The 26,222-nt window shown below is 46.7% G+C and overlaps 1 protein-coding gene across 5 annotated transcripts in view; it reads right to left on the reverse strand.

Annotated features, from left to right (window-relative positions):
- Positions 1 to 26,014, reverse strand: part of ACSL5 (acyl-CoA synthetase long chain family member 5) — a 50,126-nt gene extending 24,112 nt beyond the window's left edge. Inside the window, exons 1-3 of one of the 5 annotated variants that reach the window (XM_055118939.1) lie at positions 25,924 to 26,014; positions 6,477 to 6,660; positions 2,175 to 2,283 (exon numbers count right to left, since the gene is read on the reverse strand). In XM_055118939.1, the coding sequence (XP_054974914.1) occupies positions 2,175 to 2,283; positions 6,477 to 6,632 (265 nt within the window). In that variant the 5' untranslated portion in view covers positions 6,633 to 6,660; positions 25,924 to 26,014. Of the gene's footprint in view, positions 1 to 2,174; positions 2,284 to 6,476; positions 6,661 to 8,541; positions 8,560 to 23,356; positions 23,595 to 25,558; positions 25,672 to 25,923 lie in introns of those variants that run through there. The other 4 variants (XM_055118937.1, XM_055118938.1, XM_004611916.2 and 1 more) reach the window with 4 other exon arrangements.
- Positions 26,015 to 26,222: the final 208 nt, after the last annotated feature.

Consider the following 26,222-nt stretch of genomic DNA (forward strand, 5'->3'; position numbering starts at 1 on the left):
CCTAAGGCATGGTTTTATGCAAATAGCTGGAATTTTGATCAATGGAAGAACTGGGAATCCAGGCTCAAAGGATTTTTTTGGTTTATTTGTTTTGGGGCCATACCCAGTAGTGCTCAGGGTTTTCTCCAAGCTCTGCACTCAGGGATCGGCTTGGTTAGGCTTGGAACCATAAAGGGTGCTGGGGATGGGAACCTGATTTGGCCTTGTGCAAGGCAAGTGTCCTATCCATTGTACCATCTCTCTGGCCCCCTTAGTGTCAAGCATTCTCCACGGGCGATTCTTCACATAGGTGGGGATTAAACCATGGTAATACAAACTCACTCTTGGTGAAAATTGTGATGGTTACCAGAGAGAAAAGAAAAAGGAAGAATGAGAAGGAATGAAGTGAAGCATCTTTTTGTTGGAGGAATAGTACAGGGATTTTGGTGATTTGAATGGTGATAGTTTTACACGCATGCTCACACACACATACACACAGAGATAAACTCTGAAATTCAAAACACTGTAAGTAATGATAAGTCAATAAAAATGTAAAGGACCTATATTTGAATTTATGTATTTGATCCCAATTGGGATCAGCAATGTTGCCCATGGAAATAAGTCAGATTTCTCTGCCTGCTTATATGAGGAGCAATTTGTAACTTTCTTTAGTCTTAAATCTAAATGAAGTATCTTATTTGTGCAAACTAACTCATTTCCAGATATGATACATACCAAATGGAGAAAACTTTAAAAAAATACAAAATCCCAAAGAAATGTGTATTCTATTGGCCACATAGTCCTTTAAATTGTCAGATAAGTAAAGAAAATAATTGTTGATTGATTTTCTTTTGTTTATTATTTGAGTGGAAATCTAGGTAGGTGCTGATCTAGTGCCAGAAATACTTGATATATCCCCCCTTGAAGCCTCAGATAGAAATGTTCTTTGCAATAAGCCCTTCATTGTCCAAAGAAACAACTAAATGATTATATATACTTAAGAGCAGCGGGTAGGGCATTTCCCTTGCACACAGACAACCCAGGTTTGATTCCTCTGTCCCTCTCAGAAATCCCAGCAAGCTACAAAGAGTATCCCGTCTGCACGGCAGAGCCTGGAAAGCTACCTGTGGTGTATTCGATATGCCAAAAACAGTAACAAGTCTCACAATGGAGACGTTACTGGTGTCCGCTCAAGCAAACTGATGAACAATGGGATGACAGTGCTACAGTGCAGTGCTACTTAAGCACAGAGAAAATAGAGTAACATGATCAGACAAGCACACTCAGATTTCAGTATCAACTGCAACACTTTTAATTCTGTCAGCTTTAAGATATTAAAACTTTCTGTCTCTGTTACCTCTTTTTACAAAATGATCAAGGCTTTAAAACCTTTAATCCCAAGCATACAGGAAGATAAAGCCAATGATATATATGCCATACCTTTTGCACAGTTAGTACTTGGCAGGTGTGGGCGGTTCAATATTCATAGTCACCGTGAGGCAGAAGGAAATGGAGCGATAAGAAGTCTCATAGTTAAACCATGCCAGAACAGACTGTTACTCAAGAATAGAAGGATGAAAGGTGAGCTGAAAGTCAATTGATTTTTAAAGGAAAGTAGCGCATCTAGCAATGTGCCCACTGTTACAGTCGTGATACATACCAAATGAATCTACCAAAGTTCATGTCAGTGTTGCTTCTGAGAAATGAAGAAATATAATCTCTTCTGTGGCAGGAAGAGCAGCTAGGTGAGCTAGCTGGTGCCAGAGTGGGATCAATGGTAGTATAAGTCAGAAATATAAATACTAACTCTGGCTCGAATTCTGTATCCATAAATGCAGGAAAATACTCTTTTGAAAATCATGTTGTTCTTAAACAAATAATGAGTGGGTGAGTTAATCGACCACTTTCCATACATTATAATATCAGCTGTGACAAGCTGGCAGGTCACTGTTGTGTTAACTGACAAACAGATTCAGAAAGGCAGGGTGGTCTGCCTGTGATCCAAGGTGAGACATGGAGTAATGTCACATCTGCCTCCGGCACCCATTCTAATACTGCGCTAGAGTTCCATCTGCTATGTACCATTTAACTCAGATCATTAAACAAAGGAGGATCTAGAAGTGTGGCAAGAAGAGGTAAGAGTAGGACCCCATACTGATTTTTTTTTTCAGGTTAAGTTGGAAGGCCAGACTTACCAGATACAGCAAGTCCTCTCTGGAAGATTTCATATGCCGTCTTGGCATCTGAGAAGTAGTAGCGTATTAGCTCATTGTCCTTCTGGCGGGCACCCTTCCGTGCTCCTCCCTAAAAACAAAGATGCACTTTTAGACCAAGCACCAGTCTCTTACCACCCTTGTAAATTGAAGAGAACATAAATGCTGACCACTGAGGTCATGGGGATAGCCCTTTCTGTAGGTAATCAATACCTACAGAAGAATGACCTACAGTCAGAAGAATGACCCTTTCACTGGTCGATCACGGAAAGTCATTCATAGCTAATCAATGACTTCATAAAAATGACCTTTCACTCAGTCAATCTCTGAGGTCGTAGGGGTAACCTTTTAACTAGTCAGTCGATGAGGCCATAGGGATGGCCCCTTCACAGTTTAAACATCAAACTCACGCGTTCTACATTCCAGACAAAATGCAAATATATGATGCCCATTGAGTTAAGATGCAATCACTGCCCCTGGAAATTCCTCATTAACTAGCATTCTTAGATGAAAGGAGAAGGGGAAAAAATGCCACTGTTATATTACTATGTAATAAAATAATAAAAATACATATTACAGGACTGGAACAATATAGCACAGCAGGTAGGGTGTTTGCCTTGCACGTGGCCAACCCAGATTTGATTCCTCTGTCCCTCTCAGAGAGCCTGGCAAGCTACCGAGAATATCCCACCCACAGGGCAGCAAGCTGTGAATGGCATATTTGATATGCCAAAAACAGTAACAAAAGTCTCACAATGGAGACATTACTGGTGCCCGCTTGAGCAAATCGATGAACAACGGGACTACAGTACTACAGTGCTACAGGAAACAAAGAAAGTAACTGTTTTAAATATAAAAGCTAAAGAGAAGAAATGATGTTTAATAGAGACTCTGAAAATAAGTCAAAATGATGTGGATTTGCAGAGGAGAGGAAAAGAGAGGTTAAAAGTAAGCAAGCAGTCTGAATAAAGCGACAGAAGCAAGAAAACACACTGCAGCTTCTGAGAACAGGGTAGACGAGAAATAGGGAGTAGGTAGGATGGTCTAGACGTGTCAGCTGGCACTCCAGGGTCAGACCCTGGGCTGGGTCCTGAAGCTATACTAGGAGACACGAGCTGAGCCGATCCTCCTGTCAAAGGTAGCCCATAGAGAACCAGGCAGCAACTAAACACTAGAAAATGAAATTGCTATCAAAGTAAGGGCTGTGAAAATACAGGGTAACCCACGAGGCCATACAATAGATTCGGGAGCATTTGGAAAGTTTCCATAACAGTGTTATTCCTTCTGTCGAGGTGCTAAAAATGAATTTGTGTGCCTAATGAAACAAGATGGAGCCTGACGGTTTTCCTAGATGAGCTAAGGAAAGGGGAAGAATGAAACATGGTTCAAACACAAAATTAAGGAACCGGATATGAGAAAGAAAAGCAACTGTCTAGCAGGGAAATAGGAAAATAGGAAAGAGTGTGTGTGTGTGTGTGTGTGTGTGTGTGTGTGTGTGTGTGTGTGTGTGTTTGATGATATGCAACAAAGAAATTAGTTGAACTTAAAGTACTTGAGAGTCCTGAGTTGGACTGAAACTCAGGGAGGGGGTCAAAAGCAGAGTGTAAGATTTGGATGTCTAAAGGATTTTTAAGAGAAAGTTTTCTCAGCTGTGATCATTTACAGCAGGGACTGGCAGACTATGATAGCCTATCAATTACCTTTATAAATAAGGCTTATTGTAATATGGTAGCAATCATTCATGTACATATGACCTGGTACTTTTCTGATATAATAGAGGGGTCGCATAGTTGCAACCTTGTCCACGTGACTTGCAAACTCTAAATTTTGACTCTTCTAGAATCTTGTCTGACAATGACTGCTTTAGGGGCAATGAGAAATAATAAACAGAGATTATGAGGTGGTCTTCAGTAGGAAGCTTACCACTTCCCGTGGGATGAAAGGGTGGGAATATAATAGGACTGAAGAAATGACACACTGGGACAATGGTGAAGGAAAGGAGAAAGGTGATGGAGGGTATGGTGCTGGAATGTTCTATGCTATGGTAGAATGTTCTATTCCACCATTAACAGTTCTGTAAACCATGGGACCTAAAATAAGATAAAAGAACAATTTAAAAATATAAAGAATAATTTAGAATGAAGACATGTTTTACATTTGTTATTTGTTTGGAGCCACATCCAATGGTGCTTAGGGCTTACTCTTGGTTCTGTGCTCACGGATCACTCTTAGCAGTGCTTAGGGGACCATATGCAGTACTGGGGATCAAAGCAGATTTGAACACATGCAAGGCAGTGTGCCTTAAGCCTTGTACCAGCTCACCTGAGTACTTAATTTACATGTGGAAGACTCACATTCATTCCCTGGCACTGCCAGGAGTGACCCTAGAGCTAGAAGTAACCCCTGAGTACTGCTGAGAGAAGTGGCCCAAAATCAGACAAAAACATAAATACATAATGCCCTGCCATAGAGGTGGGGCGGGGTGGAGAGGACGGGGACCATTGGTGGTGGAAAATGGGCACTGGTGGAGGGATGGGTACTCGACCATTGTATGACTGAAATGCAAGCATGAAAGTTTGTAAGTCTGTAACTGTACCTCATGGTGATTCACTAATAAAATTATTTTAAAATAAATAAATAAGAGACAACAAAAACAACAACAACCCCCTGTGCGTTTTTTACTAAGAAAAAAATAAAACAGAATGTTTTGTTGAGAAAATTCCTCTGAAAGTAAAGCTGTTTGTATCTGTTTACCAACAGATTTATGAGATTAATAGTAAGACAGAATGTTATGGAAGGTAATCAAAGATATATCTGACCTCCAAACTAAATTTAGATAATCTAAGATTTTGTATTTGTTTCTTCTGAATTGAATAGTACTTTCCAAAAATCCTACTTTAAGGATTAAACAAACCAAAAGTTTAATATGGTAATGTGTTTTGGATATCTGGACCATAAATATAACCAAATGTAATAAAAAATCTCTATAAAGATTTTAAGTTTTGGGTGGCTGGAGTGATAGTACATACAGTGGGTACGGTATTTGCCTTGCACCAGACCACCCCAGGTTCGATTCCCAGCATTCCATATGGTCCCCTGAGCACCACCAGGAGTAATTCCTGAGTGCAAAACCAGGAGTAACCCCTGTGCATCGCCAGGTGTGACCCAAAAAGCAAAATAATAATAATAATAATAATACGTTTTGGTGAAAAATAATCTGAAAAACCACTTACATTGCAATTGCATTTAAAAAGTCCCACTGATTCTGATTGTTATTTGATTGGCTATGGATATATATAATTCAAGACTGAAGATACTGTTAATAGAATAATTTTTAAACACAGACATTAGAGAAAAAAAGATATCATGAAAATAAAAAGATTCTTCAGTAGAAAAAATAAAATCAGAAAAAGAGCAGAAGAAATCAGTCCTGCAGAGCAACAGGGGATTTTTTTTTTACGTATTTGAAGAAGTCTGAAGATTAAAAACTAAAGAAGAGGGCATTCGATAAGCACACGCTGCTCAGATACATTGGAAGTTGAGTGGTTTGCGGTAAGTTGGGGATTTGAAGGGAAACACCACATTCAACTTCTGCTCAGTTAAGAATGAATATGAACTCAAAACTGGAAACAAATTCTTTGGGGGGAATGAGGAACTTTTTGGGTCCTGGCTCTGTACTCAGAAATTACTCATGGGGGTATTCAGGGGACTATCTGGGATGCCTGAGATTGAACCCTGGTTGGCCAAGTACAAGGCAAAATGCCCTCCGGCTCTCGCTAGGCTCCTGGAAAAAAAAAAAAATTCTCGAAGAGGAAACAAATTCTTTAACATTCTCAGACATTGATTATCTCAGTGGAATCGTTGGCAAAGTTATGAATCTTATCTAAATGGTGGGTCAGCAACCTATTCTATAAAAGTTGAGATAGTAAATTCTTTAGTCTTTCTGGAACATACTTTTTTTTTTTTTTTAACCTTGCTTTAGGCATGTAAACACCACTCTTCATTACAAAGTACAGAAGGAAAGAAGAAAGTCAACCTTGCCAGTAGGCCTGTAGTTTTCTGATCCCTGAGCCAGATTACTGGCATTTTAAAACTGAACGGTGTCTTCTTCCTTAAACTGAGACAAAGATTCCTAGAAGTCTAGAGTTGTCACTTTTGGGTTGATGGGTAACCAACCTGCTAGGCTTTCATTCCCCTGCGACACCCAGCCCCCTTCACAGGTCTTGAAGTACAGCGTGTGTTTGGCCCAGGCTGACACAGTGAGGTGGATAGCTGGTCAATTACCTCAATCCCCACGGACTGGTTGTTCAGATCAATAAGAGGAAAGACTGGCTGTGGTTTGTTGATTAGCCACATGAAGACGGCAGCTCCCACGACCAGGATGCAGACCAGTGCCGGGGTTGGAAGTGGGGAGAACAAGAAGTTCAAGATAAAAAGCATCTTTGGAAGAGCAGCAGGAAATTCAGGCCTGAAAACAAAACAAAACAAAAAAAGAGAGGTTAGAGGAAATGGTTGTAACTCTTACCAATAGAGCTATTTCTGTGTGTATGGGGCAGATACACGGGCGCAAGCACATGAAAGCGTGTTCACATCTTACACACACACACACACACACACACGTTTCTAACCCACCAAACAGCCAGGCTGGAGACGCTCTTGTATTTCTGACACATATCACCCAGCACACACCAACACACACACACACACACACACACATATACTTCTAACCCACTAACCAGCCAGGCTTCTGATATTCCTGAGACTTTCTCCCGCTGTTTACCTTAGCCGTGTAGGGGAAAAAAAGGGGAGAAATCGCACTCACTCTCCACCCTTGGCACTCGACTGTCCTCTCCAAGCAGGCAGAAAGGATCAAAGGAAGCAAGTTAATCATTTCCCAGACAATTTTGAGACAGAACTGCCCTTTTGTTTTGGCCCACAAAGCCACTGGGAGGGCGCCCTTTGGGCGCAACGTAAGCAGGTAGAAGAGGAGGGCGCTCCTGGGACGTCCCCTGGTCCCGCCAGGCGACACGCTGCAAAGGCTCTTCCGCCTGGAATTCCGAGCAGGAACCAAACAGAAGCGGGAAGCTTAGGAGAGGCGACCCACCGATTTTAGAAATCACGCTTTGCGCACAAAACACCCTCCCTGCAGGCCAGCGCTGCCTTGTGCTTTGCTTTCTTTTTTCTCTCTTTTTCCCTTTTTTTTTTTTTTTTTTTTTTTAAGCACCAAGGTCTCAGCAATCAGCAGCTCCACGGCTGGGTAGGTCCGATGTCTTCTCCAGAGAATGCAGAGGAACCCTTTGAACGCGTGGGGAACACCAGGTGCGCAGAAAGGGAGCTGCCGGATGAACCTGGCCGGCTTCCCCGCAGACCGTGGAAGATTCAGGCCGGGAAGAGAACCCGGAGGACTGGTAGCAGCCAGGGCTTCCCCCAGCCCAGCTTTTCTTAGCATTTCCTGTCCAGTTTACCCTGAAACTATCTGGCAGGCAGGACTAAACATTGGCCGGGACTTTGGAACTTCATCTTGCCGAAAGCATCTCTTCCAACTCTTGCCACACACCTTCTGCCTCCCCCAAACCCCTGTCAAGGCTTGATTGGGATATAAGAGCAGCAGTAGAGCCGGGCACTCTGTGTCTATGACCATACTTCCAGCGCTGGGCTGGGGCAAGGGGAGTTCTGGACAGATCTAATTTTAGCCACCAAATGTCACTAAGTAGCAGCCAGGCAGGGAGAACACAGAAACGCCCTGGAGTAAAGCGACTTCTTCAAGTTCACTCGCCAGCTTCCCCTTTCTGCTTCCCCCGCTAGCATCTGCAAAACCATAACACAGGCTCGCCTCTCCGATTCCAGACACGGATTGGAAGGGACTGCCTCTGCCTGGCACGTCACCAGGAAGGGCAGTGAAACCTCAGCATTTGCATTCTTCCAAGTCGGCTGCCGGGAGTTAGCACAGCAACTCGGCGGCGGCCAGATCCACCCATTCCAAAGAGGGCAAAGTAAGCCCCATAAAAAAGTGTTTATCAGATAGAAATCGCAGCAACTTGCAGAGCTTTGTAACAGCTGACACCTTCTTTACGAGGCCCAGGTCAGTCCACTCAGACAAAGGCCCTCAACAGGAATTGATTTTAGTGCTGGAGCTCAGAGGACAGTCACCCAAACCCAGAGCATGTTTGTCATGTTCCTGTCCCCTGGCTGCTCTCTGCATGTGGCGCTGTGCCTTTCCATTTTAGGGAGGAAAAGGAAGCCCAGGGCTCCTGGACTTCTTCCCGCCCCGCCCCCTGAATTTAGGGGAAGAAGAGGGAAGCAAAGCAAACAGAAACGGAAGTGAGGCCCCCCCCACAGGTGCGGTTACCTAACAAAGTGCTATTGTTGCCGCGGGGAGCCCGTGCCAGAGTTCTGAGAGCTGGGATTCGTGGAATCCAGCAGCCGTACCTTGCATCTGTGCACTGACGTGGCTCTCCAAGAGGCAAAGTGGATTCAAGAGTCAGCCACTCAGGGCACTGTTCTCCGGCCACCCACCCCAGCCCAAGCCAAGGGGGCCTGCCCCAGGGACAATTGCGAAACTGCCAAGAGCAAGTCCTGCCCGCCCTGTGATGCTTTCCCTCAGCCCGCAGTCCTGGCTTCACTGGGCTTCCATCAGACTGAAGCGCCTAACCCGCAGCCTCCTCTGAGACTTGAGGCTTTGTGCCCTCTCCTCACAGAGGCTTACATTTAAATTCCGCAAAAGGGGTCTAAAGGTAACTGTTTATTCCCGGGGTGGCGGCCTGGGATGATGAGGGAGGGAGAAAGATTAGCCTGAGGAGAAAAGGGAGGGACTGGGACCGGGAGGGAGAGAAGGGGAGGGGAGGAGGGAGACAGAGAGAAAGAACCCAAGGCTGTCTTAAGGCAAGGCGGCAGATCCTCGCAACCCAAGTGGATAGTAGTAATATGAGCCCAGGGTCTATAGATGATCAATCCCCCCACTCCAGACACACACACACACACACACACACACACACACACACATCCCATACACACATACACACACACACACATACACAGGAAAATCTAGAACACTAAACTTTTACGCAACCCAAGTGGACAGTAGTAATATGAGCCCAGGGTCTGTAGATTATCAATCCGCGCTCGCATGCGTGTGCACATACATAAACACACACATACACCATACACACACACACACACACACACACACACACAGGAAAATCCAGAACACTCAACAAAAGTTGAGTAAAAACAAAACCTCATTTTTTGCTTTAAAGTGGTTCATGGGGGCTGGAGCGATAGCACAGCGGGTAGGGCATTTGCCTTGCACGCAGCCGACCCAGGTTAGAATCCCAGCATCCCATATGGTCCCCTGAGCACCGCCGGTGGTAATTCCTGAGTGAAGAGCCAGGAGTAACCCCTGTGCATCCCCAGGTGTGACCCAAAAAGCAAAAAAAAAAAAATAAAATAAAATAAAAAAATAAAGTGGTTCATGGCCATCAATTCTGGCTGCTTTTTGACAGTGGCCAAGAACAGTTATCCTAGAATGAATGCGCCTAACCTATATGCAGGGCACGGGTTGTATTTGCAAAAGACACTGGAGGGTCCAGCTATTTGCCAACTGAAATAGCAGATTCATTTCGCTTGCTACTTCCGGCCGAGTATCAGTTCAATGGCACGCACGCAGAGTTACAGACGGTTCGCCCTGCCGCCCCATTTTTGAGTGGAAGTAAAAAACACACAACATGGACTTAATCTGCTGGAAATATACAGTGGGGCAGGTTTTCGTAGCTTCACGCCGTTATGCAAGCACCCCCTCTGGTTACTTACTTTCACAACATTTCATTACCCACCAAAGGAAACTGTGTCCCCATTAGGTACCAGCCGGAAGGGCAGCAACCCTCTCCTTTCCCTCGCCCTGGGCAAACAAAAGTTACTTTGTTCCTATGGACTTACCATTTCTGAACAATTTATATAAACGAAACTGGATAATATGTGTTTCTCTGTCTCATTTCTTTCACTCTACTGAATATTTATTAAGGGGGGGTAGGGTGAGGGGGGGCAGCTGGAGGAAAGCCTGCCCAGTGATACTAAGGGGCTACTACTGGTTCAGTGCTTGGGGGATGCTCCTGGCAGTGTCCAGGGGACCATATGGTGACTGGAAATAAAAGGCCTCCTGCATACAAAGCACGTACTTTTCAACCCAGTAGGCACACTCTCTGGTCTCATGTATTTTTTAGTTTTTTGCTTTTTGGGTCACACCTGCCGATGCACAGGGGTCACTCCTGGCTCAGGATTTACTCCTGGCGGTGCTCGGGGGACCACCATATGGGATGCTGGGAATGGAACCCGGGTCAGCTGCATGCAAGGCAAACGCCCAACCTGCTTTTGATGGAACATGGGGGACCACATGGGGTCCCGGTGATTGAACCACGGTCTGTGCTAGGCAAGCACCCTACTTGCTGTACTGCCTCTCTGGCCCTAGGCATTGCTTCTTTGTGCTTCTCAGCTATTTGTATTTCTTGTGTAAAGATGTCTTCCAGATGTCAACCTTTTGGGAATTGAACTTGTTTGCCCTTTCCTGTTGTTGAGTTGTAATAGTTTAGTTTTTTTAAATTTTTTTTTCTGGACATACCTGGTGGGGTGTGCAGGGGCTCCTCCTAGTGTGGTACCCAGGGATGACTCCTAGTGGAGCTCAGGGGACCCTGCAGTGCTGAGAATTGAATTCAAAGCTCCTTTCGGTAAAATATGTGGTCTGGCCCTTTGAGCCTTCTCTTATCAGAAAGAGGATTCACAAATAGTTTCTCCCAATTGGTAGTTGGGAGAATGGGGGTGAATACGGGGCGGCATAATCTAGACACCAAGGCTGGTCCTGGGAGCTTGACCGTCTCCCTTGTAATGTAAAAAACCTATATTTTTATTTATTTTATTATTTATTTATCTATTTTCCTTTTTGGGTCACACCCGGCGATGCACAGGGGTTAATCCTGGCTCTGCACTCAGGAATTACTCCTGGTGGTGCTTGGGGGATCATGTGGGATGCTGGGAATTGAACCCAGGTCGGCCTCATGCAAGGCCAACGCCTTACCTGCTGCACTATGGCTCCAGCCTCGAAAAAAAAACTATATTTTTAATACAGTGCTCATGCTACAGAAGCCTCATGACCAATATGGGAGAAAGAACCCGAGAGAAGGAGATCTTCAATTACGCCATTTCTGGACAGGACATGCTGGTTGCCATTCTAATGTCCTAAATCCCTTGACACTTGTTTTGTTTTGTTTTTTGGATCACACCCGGCAATGCTCAGGGGTTACTCCTGGCTTTGCACTCAGGAATTAGTCCTGGCGGTGCTCGGGAACCGTATGGGATGCTGGGAATTGAACCCAGGTCGGCCACATGCAAGGCAAACGCCCTCCCCGCTGTGCTATTGCTCCAGCCCTCTCCTTGACACTTTCTGATGTGGTCAAACAAACAGAGGAAAGTCCCCTTCTATCTTGCCACGTGGCCGGTGTCACTGACATTACAATTCTGGCTTAGTCATCCCTAAGAAACCCCTTCAAGCTGTGGTATGATGGCGTTTCCTCTTCCCTTTACGCCACTCCTAGTGGGGAAAAATGAGGGCAGGGAGAAGTGCAATAGTGGAAACAAAAAGGGAAAGAGCTGTGCTGTGCAGCGGCAGGAGTTCTGGGTCATCTAGAGTGGGCCGAGTAAGGCCCAATCCTCATTTGGATGGCCCGCTCTCCCAACCTACAGAGAATAATGACTCCCCTCGGCCTCATTCCCCAGAATGCCCATCTCTTCGTGCCTTGACCTGGATTCACTCTAGGCTGAAGTGATTCCCTTTTTGGTAGCCTGAGAACTAAAGTCACTCATCCCCTGCCTCCTCACCTGTCGAATTTGCAAGCTCATGGTACAATATCATCTACTTCATTCCTGCCTGCACACTCCCAGGATCAGCCTTGGTGTCTAGGTTATGGCCATTCTCATGTGGAGCTCTGAGTTTTGTTCCTTTGGAGCAACGAGGCAGCATTTCTTCACAGTCTTTTTTTTTTTTCTTTGAATAAAATTCCCAAATGCTTCTTCCCTGTACCCCTGGCTTATACTTGTAAAGGTTTAGATCGACTCTGTTTATTTCTGTGACTTTTCCAGGCTATTCTTAGGAGCCTACGGATGAGTTTACTTTTGAGAGGTCATTTTTCTTTAAAGGATTTATCTTTACTCCATTTATTGCACTTTTCAGTGATACATCCATTCTTACCTTAGAACTTCAGTATCTGCTTTTCTTTTTGAACTATTGCCCCCCAGATCTGAAGTGATTCTGTACTACTGATAGGTTGGGATTTAACTCAAATGTCATTTCCCCAGAGGCTCTCTCTCTGCTTACCCTTTTAAAAGCTGCCCTTTCTACCCCTGTCATTGACCTTGCTTTCACTTTTCCCTGACACAGTTCACTCCCTAAAATAACAGACCCTAATCATCCATTGTCCCTACTGAATGGATGCTTTAATTGGAATAAGAATTTCTGTATTGTTTACTGGCTGGGCTTCCGATGTCTGTCTGCACCATGCTGGCACATAATAAACTTTTAGTCAGAAGTTGTTGGATAAAGGACTAATTTTCAAGTTCAAAGCTGTGTTTTAAATACTCTCAGCAAGTCCATTTTTTTTTCTCTGTTACTAAAATTTCTACAGTCCCAAATTCTCAAAATCTTAGCTCAGTCAAAGCCACGATGGATAATCTTGAGATGGGAACTCTCAAGGCAATATTTGGGGTTAGAAATTTGGTGAGGGATGGGAGATGGTCAGAAAATGTAATTCTAAGATACATCAAAGCACCACTCAGATTTATCCCACCTTTCTCTCTCTCTCTTTTTTTTTTTTTTTGCTTTTTGGGTCACACCCAGCGATGCACAGGGGTCACTCCTGGCTCTGCACTCAGGAATTACCCCTGGCGGTGCTCAGGGGACCATATGGAATGCTGGGAATTGAACCCGGGTTGGCTGCGGGCAAGGCAAACGCCCTACCCACTGAGCTATCACTCCAGCCCCCTCCCACCTCTCTGAGTGTGGAGGGATTAATGGATAATCATAGGGAACAAAAGCACCTGCACTTGTGAGCAGGCAGAAAGTTCCGGAGGACACAAGCAAATTATCTTGACTCTTAGATCTGCAGAACAAATTAGTTTGTGGACAATAATGAGATACAAATGGCATCTATAAGTTTAAAAAAGAAAATCTGCCTTCTAGAAAGTGGTACACTCATTTGGATTTAATTGGTTTGCTTCTTCTCTTGCATGTAGGGGCTTATCCTGTGGCGATAGAAAGCTCATTAAAAGGGAGATTCAGAATCCCCAGGTTCTCAGTTAACACTGTCTTTACGCTCCCTGAGACCACACTACAGGTCTTCACAGCTCCAAAGAGGCCTGAGTGTTATTTTGGAGGCTGTGCCTGCAAGTTTTGCTTTCTCGGTTAGATTTTAATTTGCTGACCCAGTTTCCATTGTCATTTTGCCTAAATATTTGCCACTTCAAACAAGGAGGCCTGTATCTCAGTCCTTAACAGACTTGGTGTTGCTACACAAATTCCCAGAGTGGCAAAGCTCAAGGAACATTGTAGTTCCCGAGCTTCACAAGCAGACCCGGGAGACCCCATCACCTGTCCTTAAATGCAGTGAGGTGAACCAGATCTGTGTTCTAATAAAGGAGCCTTCACTCCATTTCCTCAGAACCCCAAGTTAAGAAGTCTTGACTTTTTCTTATACCAGCTTACTCTTTCACATCAAGTGTGCAGTTCTTCTAAAAACTAAGCAGTCACATAATTTGAGACAGTAATCCTGTTTCACAAAGCTTAAACATTCCAAGAAAAGCCTGATACAGAAAAGCATTGGTTCTTAAAGAGAAACAAAATCAGCCACTAACTACCTAGATCATTTGAAATGATTCAAAGGTAAAACACGTTTCCTCTAAGAAAATTAAAAAGATCAACTGTATTTGAGATAATAAATTGGTTCTCATTATTTTCCAATGAAAATAAAAGCAAACAATTGAAAGGACCCCCCCCAAGACCCTCCACAAAGAAACCAGAAGCAATTAGTAAAGCTGAGGTAGTAACAGGTGACCATTTCCCAAGCTAGAGCTAAGAGGTCAACAGCTTTCTTATATTCTGTGTGAAAATTAATAGCATGATACAATTCATAAAAATAATAGAAAAGCTGGACTTACAAGATAGTACACTGGATAAGACGCTTGCCTGGTTTTGATCTTGGACACCCTATATAGTTCCACAAGCACCACCAGGAGTGGTCCCTCAGTACAGAGCCAGGTGTAAGCCTTGAGCTTCACTGAGCCTGATCCCAACCTCGAAACTATAATATAAATAATGAAAGATGCTATTCACAATCTTGTGTGTATGCATAAATGTGTCTAATTCCTATTGAGCAAGTTTAAATCTGAGTGACATAGGCCTGAAACATGGAAAGATGTACCCGAAATGGCCAAGAACGAGTCCCATCTCCTGAAATGTATCTACACATTAATGCAAGCCTAATAAAGACCAACAAAATTTTCTTGTGAAACCAAAAAGTACATTTGGAAGTTCACCCAGAAAGTAAACAAAATAAGTCAGAATCATACAAATGGGGTGGGTGGTAGAAAGATAAACATAATGAAATTTAGGGGCCGGAGCAATTGTACAGCAGGTAGGCCTGATCCAGGTTGAATTTCTGGCATCCCATATGGTCCCCCAAGCACCTCCAGGGGTAATTACTGAGTGCAGAGCCAGAAGTAACCCTGGAGCATTGCCAGATATGACTCAAAAAGAAAAAAAAAAAACAATAAACAAAAAAACAACCGAGTAATGAAATTTGCTCACCAGAGAATCACAGAAACACTCTATTGGTCATAATAGATAATAAGCCTCTATAACAAACTTTCCCCTGTGGATGCTATTATTTTGTACTAAATTGCATTGCAAATCATGATCATTTTTTCTTCACTTATAAATAAGTGCATTGCGACAACAATCTAGCCACTGAGTACATAAAGTTGATTGACGATCTCACTTGACAAATACAACGTGTTGAAGATGGATTAAATATTTAAATATGAAATAATAAAAACCATCAGAGTAATTGGGGATAAGAAGTATTTATATGTATATCTACATATATATGTTTAATGTAAGCATCTCAAACATAAAACCTAGAAGATATAAAGTTATAAATGGAACTGTTGGAAAATTACACCAAATGACATAAAACTTTAAAGATATTTACCTTGCAAAAAAAAATTAAAAACCACCAGATACAATGTCAAAAATATGCTGGGGAGAATGACCAAGGACTCCAAAGAGACATAGAACTCATTTCCTTAATAAGGGATACTGAGATGTCAGTGTAAAACAAAACATGGCCCAGTGAAAGGAAATCCAAAGAAACTGACCAGCAAGCTCACAGAAAAATAAATAGGGCCCTTAATGTCATATTTTTAAGGGTCCTTAATGTTGGAGGGTATTCCACTTTACTTAGTTTTTAAAAATGCAAATGTAAACAAGAGGTCTTATTCTATCCATTGGATTACCAATGATACAGCAGTGCAAGAATCGTTATTAATTGTGGAAATGCAAATTTGGTGCGATGTGATGTGCCGGCAGCCTTCTACTACATTTTAATTCAATGTGACCCAGTGATTCTCACTGGCATTTATCCTGTAGAAAGCATCTATTCAATAAAGTATATAAAAACAAGTCGAGGAGAAGTTAATAGTTAAGAATGTGGGTCCTAGTTGAACTTAAAATCTACTTGGTCATCTTTGTGAACGGGAGTAGATAGCCTCCAGGTGGTTTCTTATCTATAAAATGACAATAGTATACCTTTCAAAAGCTATCACCACTGGAGAGATAGTACAGTGGGTAGGGCCTTTGTCTTGAAGGAGACCTGGTTCTATTCCCGGCATCCTATATGGTCCCCTGTGTACCACCAGGAGTAATTCCTGAACACAGAGCCAGGAGTAAACCTTGAGTATTGCAGGGCGTAGTCCAAAAACAACCAGACAAACAAACAAACAATGCTGTCATCATGATTAGAGAATTTAGGGTGGAGTGATAGGTCCAAGGACTGGAATGCAGGCTTTGCATGCAGGAGCCCCAAGATTGGAAAGATGGGTGGAGAAAAGGAGAGAGATAAAGGGGAAAAGGGAAGGAAGAGGGAAAAAAGAAAAGAAGAAAAGGAAGGAAGGAAGGAAGGAAGGAAGGAAGGAAGGAAGGAAGGAAGGAAGGAAGGAAGGAAGGAAGGAAGGAAAGAAGGAAGGAAGGAAGGAAGGAAATAAGGAAGGGAGGGAGGGAGGAAGGGAGGAAGGAAGGAAGGAAATAAGGAAGGAAAGAAGGGAGGGAGGAAGGAAGGAGATTACACTTATTGCACTTGTACTGCAGAGTAAACAAATGGAGGGGGAGGTTAGAAGACGGGGGAGTGAGTTTTAATGAGGCAAAGAGAACAGGTTTCACTGAAAAGTGACCCTGTCAGTGTGTGCTTTCTTCTGAAAGAAGGCACCACACTCCTTCTCTTCCTCCTCCTCAGCTTGGACGGTCACCGCACATGCATAACCACACCTGAGAATTCTGTCTCAGCTCTCTTCTCAGTGGGGTACAAGGACTGGAACGCAGGCTTTGCATAGTGTGTGTGTGTGTGTGTGTGTGTGTGTGTGTGTGTGTGTGTGTGTGTGAAGTTCTCCCCCCTGCACCAAAGCCCAGCCAGATGGAGCCTTCTCCCAGGCTCACCTTGGGTCCAGCACGCCTCAGCCACTGCTCAAACCAAACTGGTTTGCACAGCAGCGCTGGGGTTGGGAACTTTTTTTTATTTTTTCCATTTCTTGAGCAGATAAGAAACCAGAGCAAAGGTGAAGGTTGAGTCATAGGACCAAAGAGGCATGACAGGTAAGTCTTTCGACAATACTGCAAGGCGCTGAAAAACAAGGCTGGTCTAAGGTTCTGGCCCCGGGCACCTGCAGATAACTTCGTAGCCACTCGCCAGTGCTCTCGGCTGCTCAGGCCACCGCCTCACACCAGCCGCCTCCACCAGGAGGGGCCTTGTCACCAGGAAGAGGTGACTTCACGTGTGTGGGAGCCAAAAGCCTGGCGTGCTCTGATGCACACGCACCAGGAAATGTCCCCAGGCAGACAAGAAAGGTCACTGATCAATGCTTTGGGGATAGCCCAGGCAGAGCAGGGAGACAGCGTTCACTAGGGAAGGGGGGCCCCACAGAGACCCCCGAGAATGACTGAGTAGGCATTTCCATACCACGGAATAATAATATTGCTTAGCTGTGGGGCAGGCACTGCCAAGCGCTGGGGGGGGGGGGTGGGTGGGGTGGGGGCGTGGGGTGCTGGGGGTCAAACTTGGGGCCTTACCCAGGTAAAGCCTGTGGTTGAGCTATCTCCCCAGCACTAGGGTGTTTAGAATAATTACACACAGGAAAGTGATATCAAGCCCTTAGTCCTCACCCTTTTTAGCCCAGCTGTCAGGGCTAAAAAGTCTGAAAGGCGAGGAGAGGGTGAAGCTAGGCTTGGGACTGATTTTCTGGCCGGGTGGCAGCCACACCATAGGTAAACCTTCAGAAGTTTCCGTGCTTAACCACAGGCAATAGCTTGGCTGCCAAATAGCACAGGCTAAGCCCGAGGGACCAGAGGTCAGGGGAACGCGGGCAGTGGGGCCACATCAGCACTTTCCCTGGACTCCAGGGATATTCCTGTGACTCGGTGGACAGTGGGGGCCAGGGGCACTCCCAGGTGGAGGTTGTTTTAACCTTCAGAATCTGCCACTCCCAGCATGGGGGCAGAGTCTGAACTGGAGAAGGACCTCCTGGGAGCCAGTGAATCACGTCCCCCGTCTTCTCCCCATCTGACCAGGGGCAGACATAGACCATGAGGGAGAACCAGGGTTGGGGACAGAAGCCGGGTGCAAGAATTCAGTATGGCAGCCACATACTGAGCTCCTCTCCACAGAGCGAGCCTGGGGCAGCGGGCCAGGCTGCAGCTTAACTTCAAGGCAGGATCACAACAAATAGTTCCCGCCCCCCATGCACAAATGCCGTCAAAGTTAGCCCCATGCACCTGCGTCCAAACAGTCACACATCTGCTAGGTACCGGGGAGAGTGCAGGTAGGTTCAGGCTCACAGCATGAAGCCAACCTCTCAGGTAGGCGTGGTCCTTCCAAACAGGAGATCTATGGGTACCCCGTAAACTAGAGAAGTTCGTGGGGAGCATAGGAGGTTTACTCTATGACTTTTAATTGACTTATGCATTTACTATGTTTGCTTTCACAAAGACAAATAAAGGACTTGGATGCAGTGGGTGCTCAGCCCTGGGCTATGTGCAGAGGGACTGTGCTGGGGAGACTGAGCTCCTGCCTCTGAGGACATTGGACTCCATGGGACTCTAGGAACCCTTCTGAGATGACCCGATCAGTGGCCCGTGTATGTGGGTTTGAAGAAAGAAAAGGCAGAACAGACCGTTATTAAGCCTAGCTGGCGTGGGACTCTCTCCCGGGCACGAGTCTCATTTCCATCAAGGCTGAGAATTTTGCCGGTGAGACTGACAGCTTGGGAGACCCCAAGTAGGAGTCTAACGGAAAGATACTGTGTGCATCTTTCGATTTAATATTTCCATGAAGAAACTGTGAAGAGAAATGATGGATTGAAGTAAAATGGGAGAATGGGATGCCCGGGTTTGTGATAAGAGGCAGAGGATGGTGTGGGTGCCCAAAGTGGGACATTGTGGGGTGAAGTCGCCACATTTAAGAAGTGGGGGTAGGTGGGAGGGGGTAAGAATGACTTGGGGCTTGGTACGCACTCTAAGGTGTGGACCTGAAGTCAGCTCATGAAACCACAGAATCGGGGAAGGACCACAAAGGCGTGGTCAGTTGAACTAAGGAATACTGTATAATAAAGTCTTTGTTAAGTCGAATATGAAGATCTTCTCACTCCAGTCCCTGAAGGCAGCCCAGGTTAGTGGTTGAGCCATCACTAGGCTGGTGACAGGCAGTGACAAATCCTACTGGTGCTCAGATGGGCAGAGACAGCCTTGAGCTTAAACCGGGCTTCCAACAAATCAGAGTCCAGCAAGCCCTTTCCTGAGCAACCCCCCCAGGCTCGCTCACTGCAACAGCCTCCCAGACCAGCTGCTGACCAAGTGAATCAAAAGGCAATTGAGGTCAGAAGTCCACTGGGCATGATAAGAGAATCTGTAAGTGAGATAGAGTGGACAAAGTGCTCAGCACCCGTCACCATGCCAGGATCAAGACAGTGATGCAAGAGATTGTGCAAGAGGCCTACCTGTCCAGCTCGGCCCAGCATCAGCCCCTCACACCACCACTGTCTGGCCAGTGGCCAGAGGTCGTCCGATTCAAAGTGCAAACAACTCACTTTGTGGTGAACAGTCTCCTCCAGCGGGCAGACCTTCAAGGCCTCTGAGGTTGGAGCTACATACAGGTCTGCCCCTAGCTGTGCGAGCTTGGCAACCACTAATGACACTGAGTTTCATTTTCTCTCAAATGCACATTCAAAAGGGATAGGTCATTCACCTTACTTAGAAGGGACTTTCTCAGGCACTGCCAAGTACACAGAAGTACCCAGGAAAGACTCTCTCTCCCCTCCACTTCCTAGGGTGGCCAGCTCCTGGTCCATAGCATATGCTCTATTTTGACTTGCCAAAGTGGAGAGATGCTTATGGTTCTCATGCTCTCCGTGCTATTTCGCATAAATACGAGGATCTTAGCAGCTTCAGTTTCTGTTTCGGTCAAGGATTTCTAGCCTGCTGTGTTCTGACCCCTAACGCCGCCATCTTGAGCACACCACATCCACTACAAGCCCGCTCAAAATCTTCGAGGGGAGCATGCCATACAGAGTCCCAGAGCTCTCCTGCTGCTCTCCTGCTAGGCGTCTCTCCATGTCGTGACCACAGCAGCATTATCACGTCACCACAGCCTGATCTTTCACACGCACAGACTTACTCAAACCTGTGGAACAGAGAGCCCAAGACACACGAGAGTTCACCTGTGAGCTCAGGACTCAGCTGTGGGGAGAAACAGACCAGGTTGCGCTTACAGCATAGCACCGTGAGAGCAGTGATGAATGAATCTTGGGCTTTGGGGAGCAGGTCACTGGTGGGGCGGAGGAGATGCACGGTCACCTCAGACTGCAACCCCTGGGGTGTCTGCATATAGGTTGGCCAAGTTTACACAACAGACAGGAGCAGAAATAGCCTTCAGGCTTTGTAGAAAATTGCCAAAGCATTATTTGGGAACTCCCGTCTAGAGTTTCCTGAAAAATATCCCTAGAGACAGAGAGACATTTTATTTTTGAGGTGCAATTGATACAACAGAAAAACACTACTTTTAGGGGCTGAGCGATAGCACAGCGGGTAGGGCGTTTGCCTTGCACGCTGCCGACCCGGGTTCGATCCCCGGCATCCCATATGGTCCCCCAAGCACCGCCAGGAGTAATTCCTGAGTGCAGAGCCAGGAGTAACCCCTGAGCATCGCTGGGTGTAACCCAAAAAGCAAAAAAAAAAAAAAAACACTACTTTTAAACAATTCAGTAACACTGAATATGTTCACAGTGTCTTTTTAGGAGGTAAGGCAAGAATTGGAAAGAGGTTCTGGATCATACCTAGTGGTACTCTCAGCTCAGCTTGGGGAATGACACTAGGGTCAGCAGCATGCAAGGTGAGCACCTTAAACCCTGTGCTGTCTCTCCCACCCTTCAGTGATGCATTATACAACCACCACTTCAACCTAACTCCAAAGCACTTGACTATCCCATCCTCCAAATAGCCAAATAGACCTTGTACTCATAAGCAGGTACTCCCTTTTCTTTCTCCCCCATAAAACACATAGCAAACGCGCGCGCGCACACACACACACACACACACACACACACACACCATATCTCTGGCAACTGCCACTCTCTGGCTGTCTGGATTTGACGTGGGCGGTATTTTAAGAGCCATTTCTTTGTTTCTACTTTTCTGACCTATGCACTCAACTGGACTCAGTTTGAAGCTGAAGTTCATTGCACCTTCAGAATGAAATGAGACAAGAGTTCACATTCCAGCTCTAATCCTTTAATAGCAAGTCCAGTTTCTCTATTTCTGAGCTCTAGTTTCTCCACCTATGAAATAAAGAACTTGCTTCATAGGATTGTCCTGAAGATCAAAAGATAAAAGGCCCAGAGCACAGTAAGCATGGGCTACCCAATAGAAAAAAGAACCTGAATGGCAGCTATAATACGTGCAGTTCTAGAAAAATGTCCACTCGAAATGTGATTCAGTTCCTGCCCATGTGACCATACATTAAATATCTACATATCATGTCTGCCTATCTCCCTGCCTACCTACCTTCTACCTATTTACCTTCATATCTGCAGATCTATCCATCTGTTTTCTATCTACCACGATTAACTGTAGCCTAGGTAACATGGTTATAATAGTGTTACACTTATGGCGCTGATGTATGAAGTTACTATACTTCACCACAACAAAGTGCCCAAGACCCTCCACCACTCCACAAGTCACATCTGTTCCACCTTCCACCCTCATCCCCTGGTCCCCTTACCCACTTCCTGGATTTCAGTTTTATAATCCAAGACCAAGGGCTTGTCATCATTCCATACTCTCTATCGCCATATCTTATTTTTCTCTGTATCACAGTTGAGAGAGATCTAGTAGTTATCCTTCTGCCTGTGACTATTTTTGCTTTTCATACCCGACTCTGCATGAAATCTTTTCTTAGAAGTAACATCCTCAAGGAAATCAGAGGGAAGCCTGAGTCTGCGCCTGAGTGGATGGAGCACGTATTTTGGCCTGAAACTGCAGTTTTACTCCCACTTAGACAACTGGCTGCTTTGTGACCTTGGACAAGTCACTTCCCCTCTCTGAGCCTACTCTCTCAGAAAATGGTGGAACTGGCCACCTTAGAGGGTTGTATGAAATGCAGAGTACCCACTAGGAGCAAGCTTTACCGATTTCGCCTCCGTCTCTCGTCTCTCCATCCTTCCCTCTCTCTATTCATCCCCAGACCCTCTCTTCTACGCTTTCTAATCTGTGCCTTCCAGGAAAATCTCAGCACCCCCGCTTCACATTTAGTACTCAGTGATATCCTGGCTGAGACACTGTTGGGTCTGATAAAGCCTATAAATAAAAAATTTTGTTGGATTTTTTTTTATCTGTTATACCTTTATACCTTGTAGAGTCCCATCATTTCCTGCATCTTAGGTCACACGTTTCACCCAGCCATAGTACTTGTCTCTCCTATGAGCCTTTGAAACTTTTACTTAGGCTATTTTTCCTTTTCTTGTGCCAGGCACACAACATCATGCCTTCCAAATTTTTACACCATGCCTTCTCCAAGCCTAGTATGTTTCCACACACATATTTGCCAGAGGAATATCCCAGAGTGACCCTGTGTGTCCCCAGGCATGACTCAATAGAGCAGGGGTGGGCGAACACGTGAAGCCCAATCATCCTTTCTTCTCCCCCTTTATTTCTCTTGTTCTCTCTGTCACTCTTACTGACGGAGCGTGGTGCTGGGGGCTCCCACCCAGGGCCTCTCCGTGTGGGACATGTGCTTTCCCCAGAGCCCCATTCACAACCCTTCCTTTAAAAAATGTGTTTTTAAAGGCTCTGGGAAATGTCATCAGTCACCTCCAGGATGGAGCTAAAGATCCAGGGCGACAGTTAAAGCCCCTCAGACACTTGAGATCCCCCTGCCCCAAGCCGCGACCACGTGGGCCCTGCCCTGAACTCACCCCAAACTTCTCTTCCTTTCAGCCTGTGGCCCTTGCCCTTCCAACAGATCCAGCCGCCTACAGAGACCCCTGAGCCGGCCACCTGTGGGTCAGCTCTGTCCCCAGAAGGAGCCCGGTCCCCAGGCCAGGGCAGAAGGCCCCGGCCCACGGAGAAGCCAACTCACCTGGGCCTCATCCTGCCCAGAGACGGCAGGAGAGGAAAAATACCCCCCCTGACCCCCCCACACACACACCCCGGGGACTCACCATCCTGTCCCTGTCCCTCCTGGGGGTGGGGGTTTCCAGCTGTCCCTTGGGGACCAAGCAGGGAGCACAGCAAGCTGTGCCCCTGGGCTCCGGCACCAGCTCACAGGGCCTCCTGACTACGTCCCACCCTCCAGAAGTTTCCTTACCCTGCGAGGGGGCCGCATCTCTTGGTGCTTCCAGCCAACAGGGCTCCCTGGCTCCCAGTTTTTCCGGCTCCCCCAGAGTCCTTGCCCCCGGCCGCCCCTCACCCCCGTTTCCTGCAGGGACAGGCTGGCTCCAGCGCAGCCATGCGGCCAGGGGCCTCAGCTCCCAGCCTGCCGTTCGTTCTGCCCGTCTGAGCGGTCTCCAGTCAGGACATGGCCGGCCGGCTAACGTGCTCGCTCGCTCGGGGACTCCACTTCCTGGTTTTGCTTTCACAACTGAAAGTGGAAGCGGCTTCTGACCAGAAGGCTGAAAGCGCCTGTTCCCCCCGGGGCGGGTTTTCAAAGCCTTTAACTCCAGCCCCTCAGGGCTAAAACCAAAGCCAGCTGTCACCACAGCCCGGGCTCAGTTCTTCCCTTATCCTATCACCTCCAGAGCAAGGCACAAGCACCCCTCCCCTGCCCCTGCCCCAGAACTGACCTGAGGGGCCCCTCAGATTCCAGTGTCACGGGGGCTGGTTGTGCAGCTTCCGGCTGGAATCCCTGGATGGGCAAGTCCAGCCGGGAGCCACCTGGGCACTCATGTCCACCCCGGGACCAGCACAGCCTGGCACTGTTTGCCACGCTGGCTGCTGTCACCTCTCTCCCAGTCCCAGGCAGTTCTCATAAAACTCTCCACGAACAACCATGCAAAGACCCCCAGGACCAGGGTCGAGGAGTCACTGCCTCACCTCCTCAAACGGACTTGAAAAGGGGATTCCGCTGCCCCCGTGGACTGCCAGAGTTAAACAGACGTTTGTGTATCCCAGGAACACACTCATGCTCACGCCCTCAGCTGTCAGATTCACCCCCTGCTAGTGTCTCTAGAAAACGCCACCACTGCGCAGACCCGAGCCTGAGTCGAAGAGGCAAAGTCTCAGTCTTCTAGGAAAGCTGTTTTGGAGGTGCAGGACCCGCCGGGAGAGTCTGCGGGGGGGTGAGGGGGGGCGGTCAGTTTTCCCTGAGCCCGAGGACCTGGAGCAGGCTCTCTGCGTGCATGGCAGCCTGTGGCCACCAAAGGCACCACCAGGGCTTCCATTCTCAGATTTTGGAGGCAAACATAAAAATTACGACCACCCCTGACAGCCGGCTCTACTCACACTAAGAAGACTGGCACTCTTTGGAGCTCGACCGGAATCCCTGCCCTAAAGAATGCAGGTCATGCAAGCTCCCTAAAAACAGCCAGGGAAACTGAGCCACAATCTCCACGAGCAGGAGGATGCATGCACCCGCTCCGCCTGGGGTGGGGGAATTAAGGGGACCCCTTGTCCTTCCATCCTCTGGGCCATCTCCTGCCACCCTTGGTTTCGGGAGCTCATCTGCTCGAGTCTCTTCCTCCAGCTGAGAGCAGGAGCGGCAGAATGGAGCCAAATCCTGGGACTCTCAGGGGTGCCGCCTTCTTTTGCCAACAAGGTGAAGTGCTCAGGAGCAGAAGATGAGCTCTCCGGAGGTCAGAGTGATAATACAATGGGTGAGGCACTTGCCAACTTGGGTTTGATCCCTGGCAACCCACGCGGTCCTCTGAGTCCCACCAGGACAGGTCTTGGAGCCCCGCCAAGAGTGATCCCTGAGCACAGAGCCAGGAGTTAAGTCGTGAGCACTGTCGGTTGTGACCGCGAAACAAAATAAAAACAAAACAAGCAACCCACCCCCAAAAGATGATCTTTGCTTTTGCTTTTGTTCACTTTTCTTTTCTTCCCCCCTTGTATCCCTATTTCATTTCCCTCCAGGACCGAAGGCTCAAGTGCACGAAGGTCTGGGTCATTCTCAAGTTCTAGCAGAACTAAGGTTCTACTCAGTGCTCTGTGCACTAGTCGTATCCCAAGATTTAAGGGAGTACCAGAGGTCCTGGCCACACCCAGCATCCGGACAGATCCATCAGGAGCCCACATCCTGCTCTTTGCCAGCCTGGGCCCATTATTCGTCTCTGCTATGGAAACGCTCTCCCTGCCTGGTAGAAGGTGCTGTGAGGAGAGCGGACACATAACGCCACCTAGGACAGAAAGATTAATCCAAGAGGTCCCTTCTCTGTGCACCCCCAGCAACAGATGATGAACCGTTTAGTTCTGTTTTGTTTTGGGGACACATCTGGCAGAGCTGAAGGCTTACACTTGGCCCAGAGTGCGGGGCCACAGATCAAATCTTGACAAATGCAAAGCAAGCCCTTACCTGCTGTGCTATCTCTCCGGCCCGTGAACCATTCCTCTCCAATACTTACAGAAAATGTGGGGTGGAAGAGGTAGCTCCACATCCTGCCCTTGACCATAACCTAAAAGCTTTTCTGTCCGGTTCAGTGGCACTCAGCCTTAGAAGTCACCGTCTCCCAATTCTCTGGGTTTAAACAGTAACGTCTCTACCTCTCCCCCACTGAGTTCTCTCTGCCTCCCACAGGAGCTGGATTACTCAATCATAGTCTCCTGTTGTCAAAGAGGCTTAGGAAAGATTATGTCCCACCTTTTGCACACAGCACCTCCATCCCCAGGGTCCCACACATGGAGAGAATAGCAAGAGAGCAGTCTGGTATTGTCACTTACCTTGTAAGAATGCACCCGTTTTCTGGGTCCAGGAAATGTGCTTCTGAAAGCTGCCTGTCCTGGGTCAGTGCTACATTCAGGTACCTCTGCCTTTTTTGCAACACTGGACTGGGGACACACCTGAAGCCAATGCCTACCTCCCTAAGAGTGGCCAACAAACTCCCCTGAAACCTTTGAACCTGTTGCAATAGAGGTTCAAAGGTGGATGTTACCTGTTCAAACACTCGTAGTAACCTCTGACAGTGCGAAGTGTAGAATTTGGCAAAAGGTTAAAACAGGAGATTGTTATGCAATGGACT

This window comes from Sorex araneus, chromosome 11 (assembly GCF_027595985.1).
Source record: "Sorex araneus isolate mSorAra2 chromosome 11, mSorAra2.pri, whole genome shotgun sequence".
Taxonomy (NCBI): Eukaryota; Metazoa; Chordata; class Mammalia; order Eulipotyphla; family Soricidae; genus Sorex; species Sorex araneus.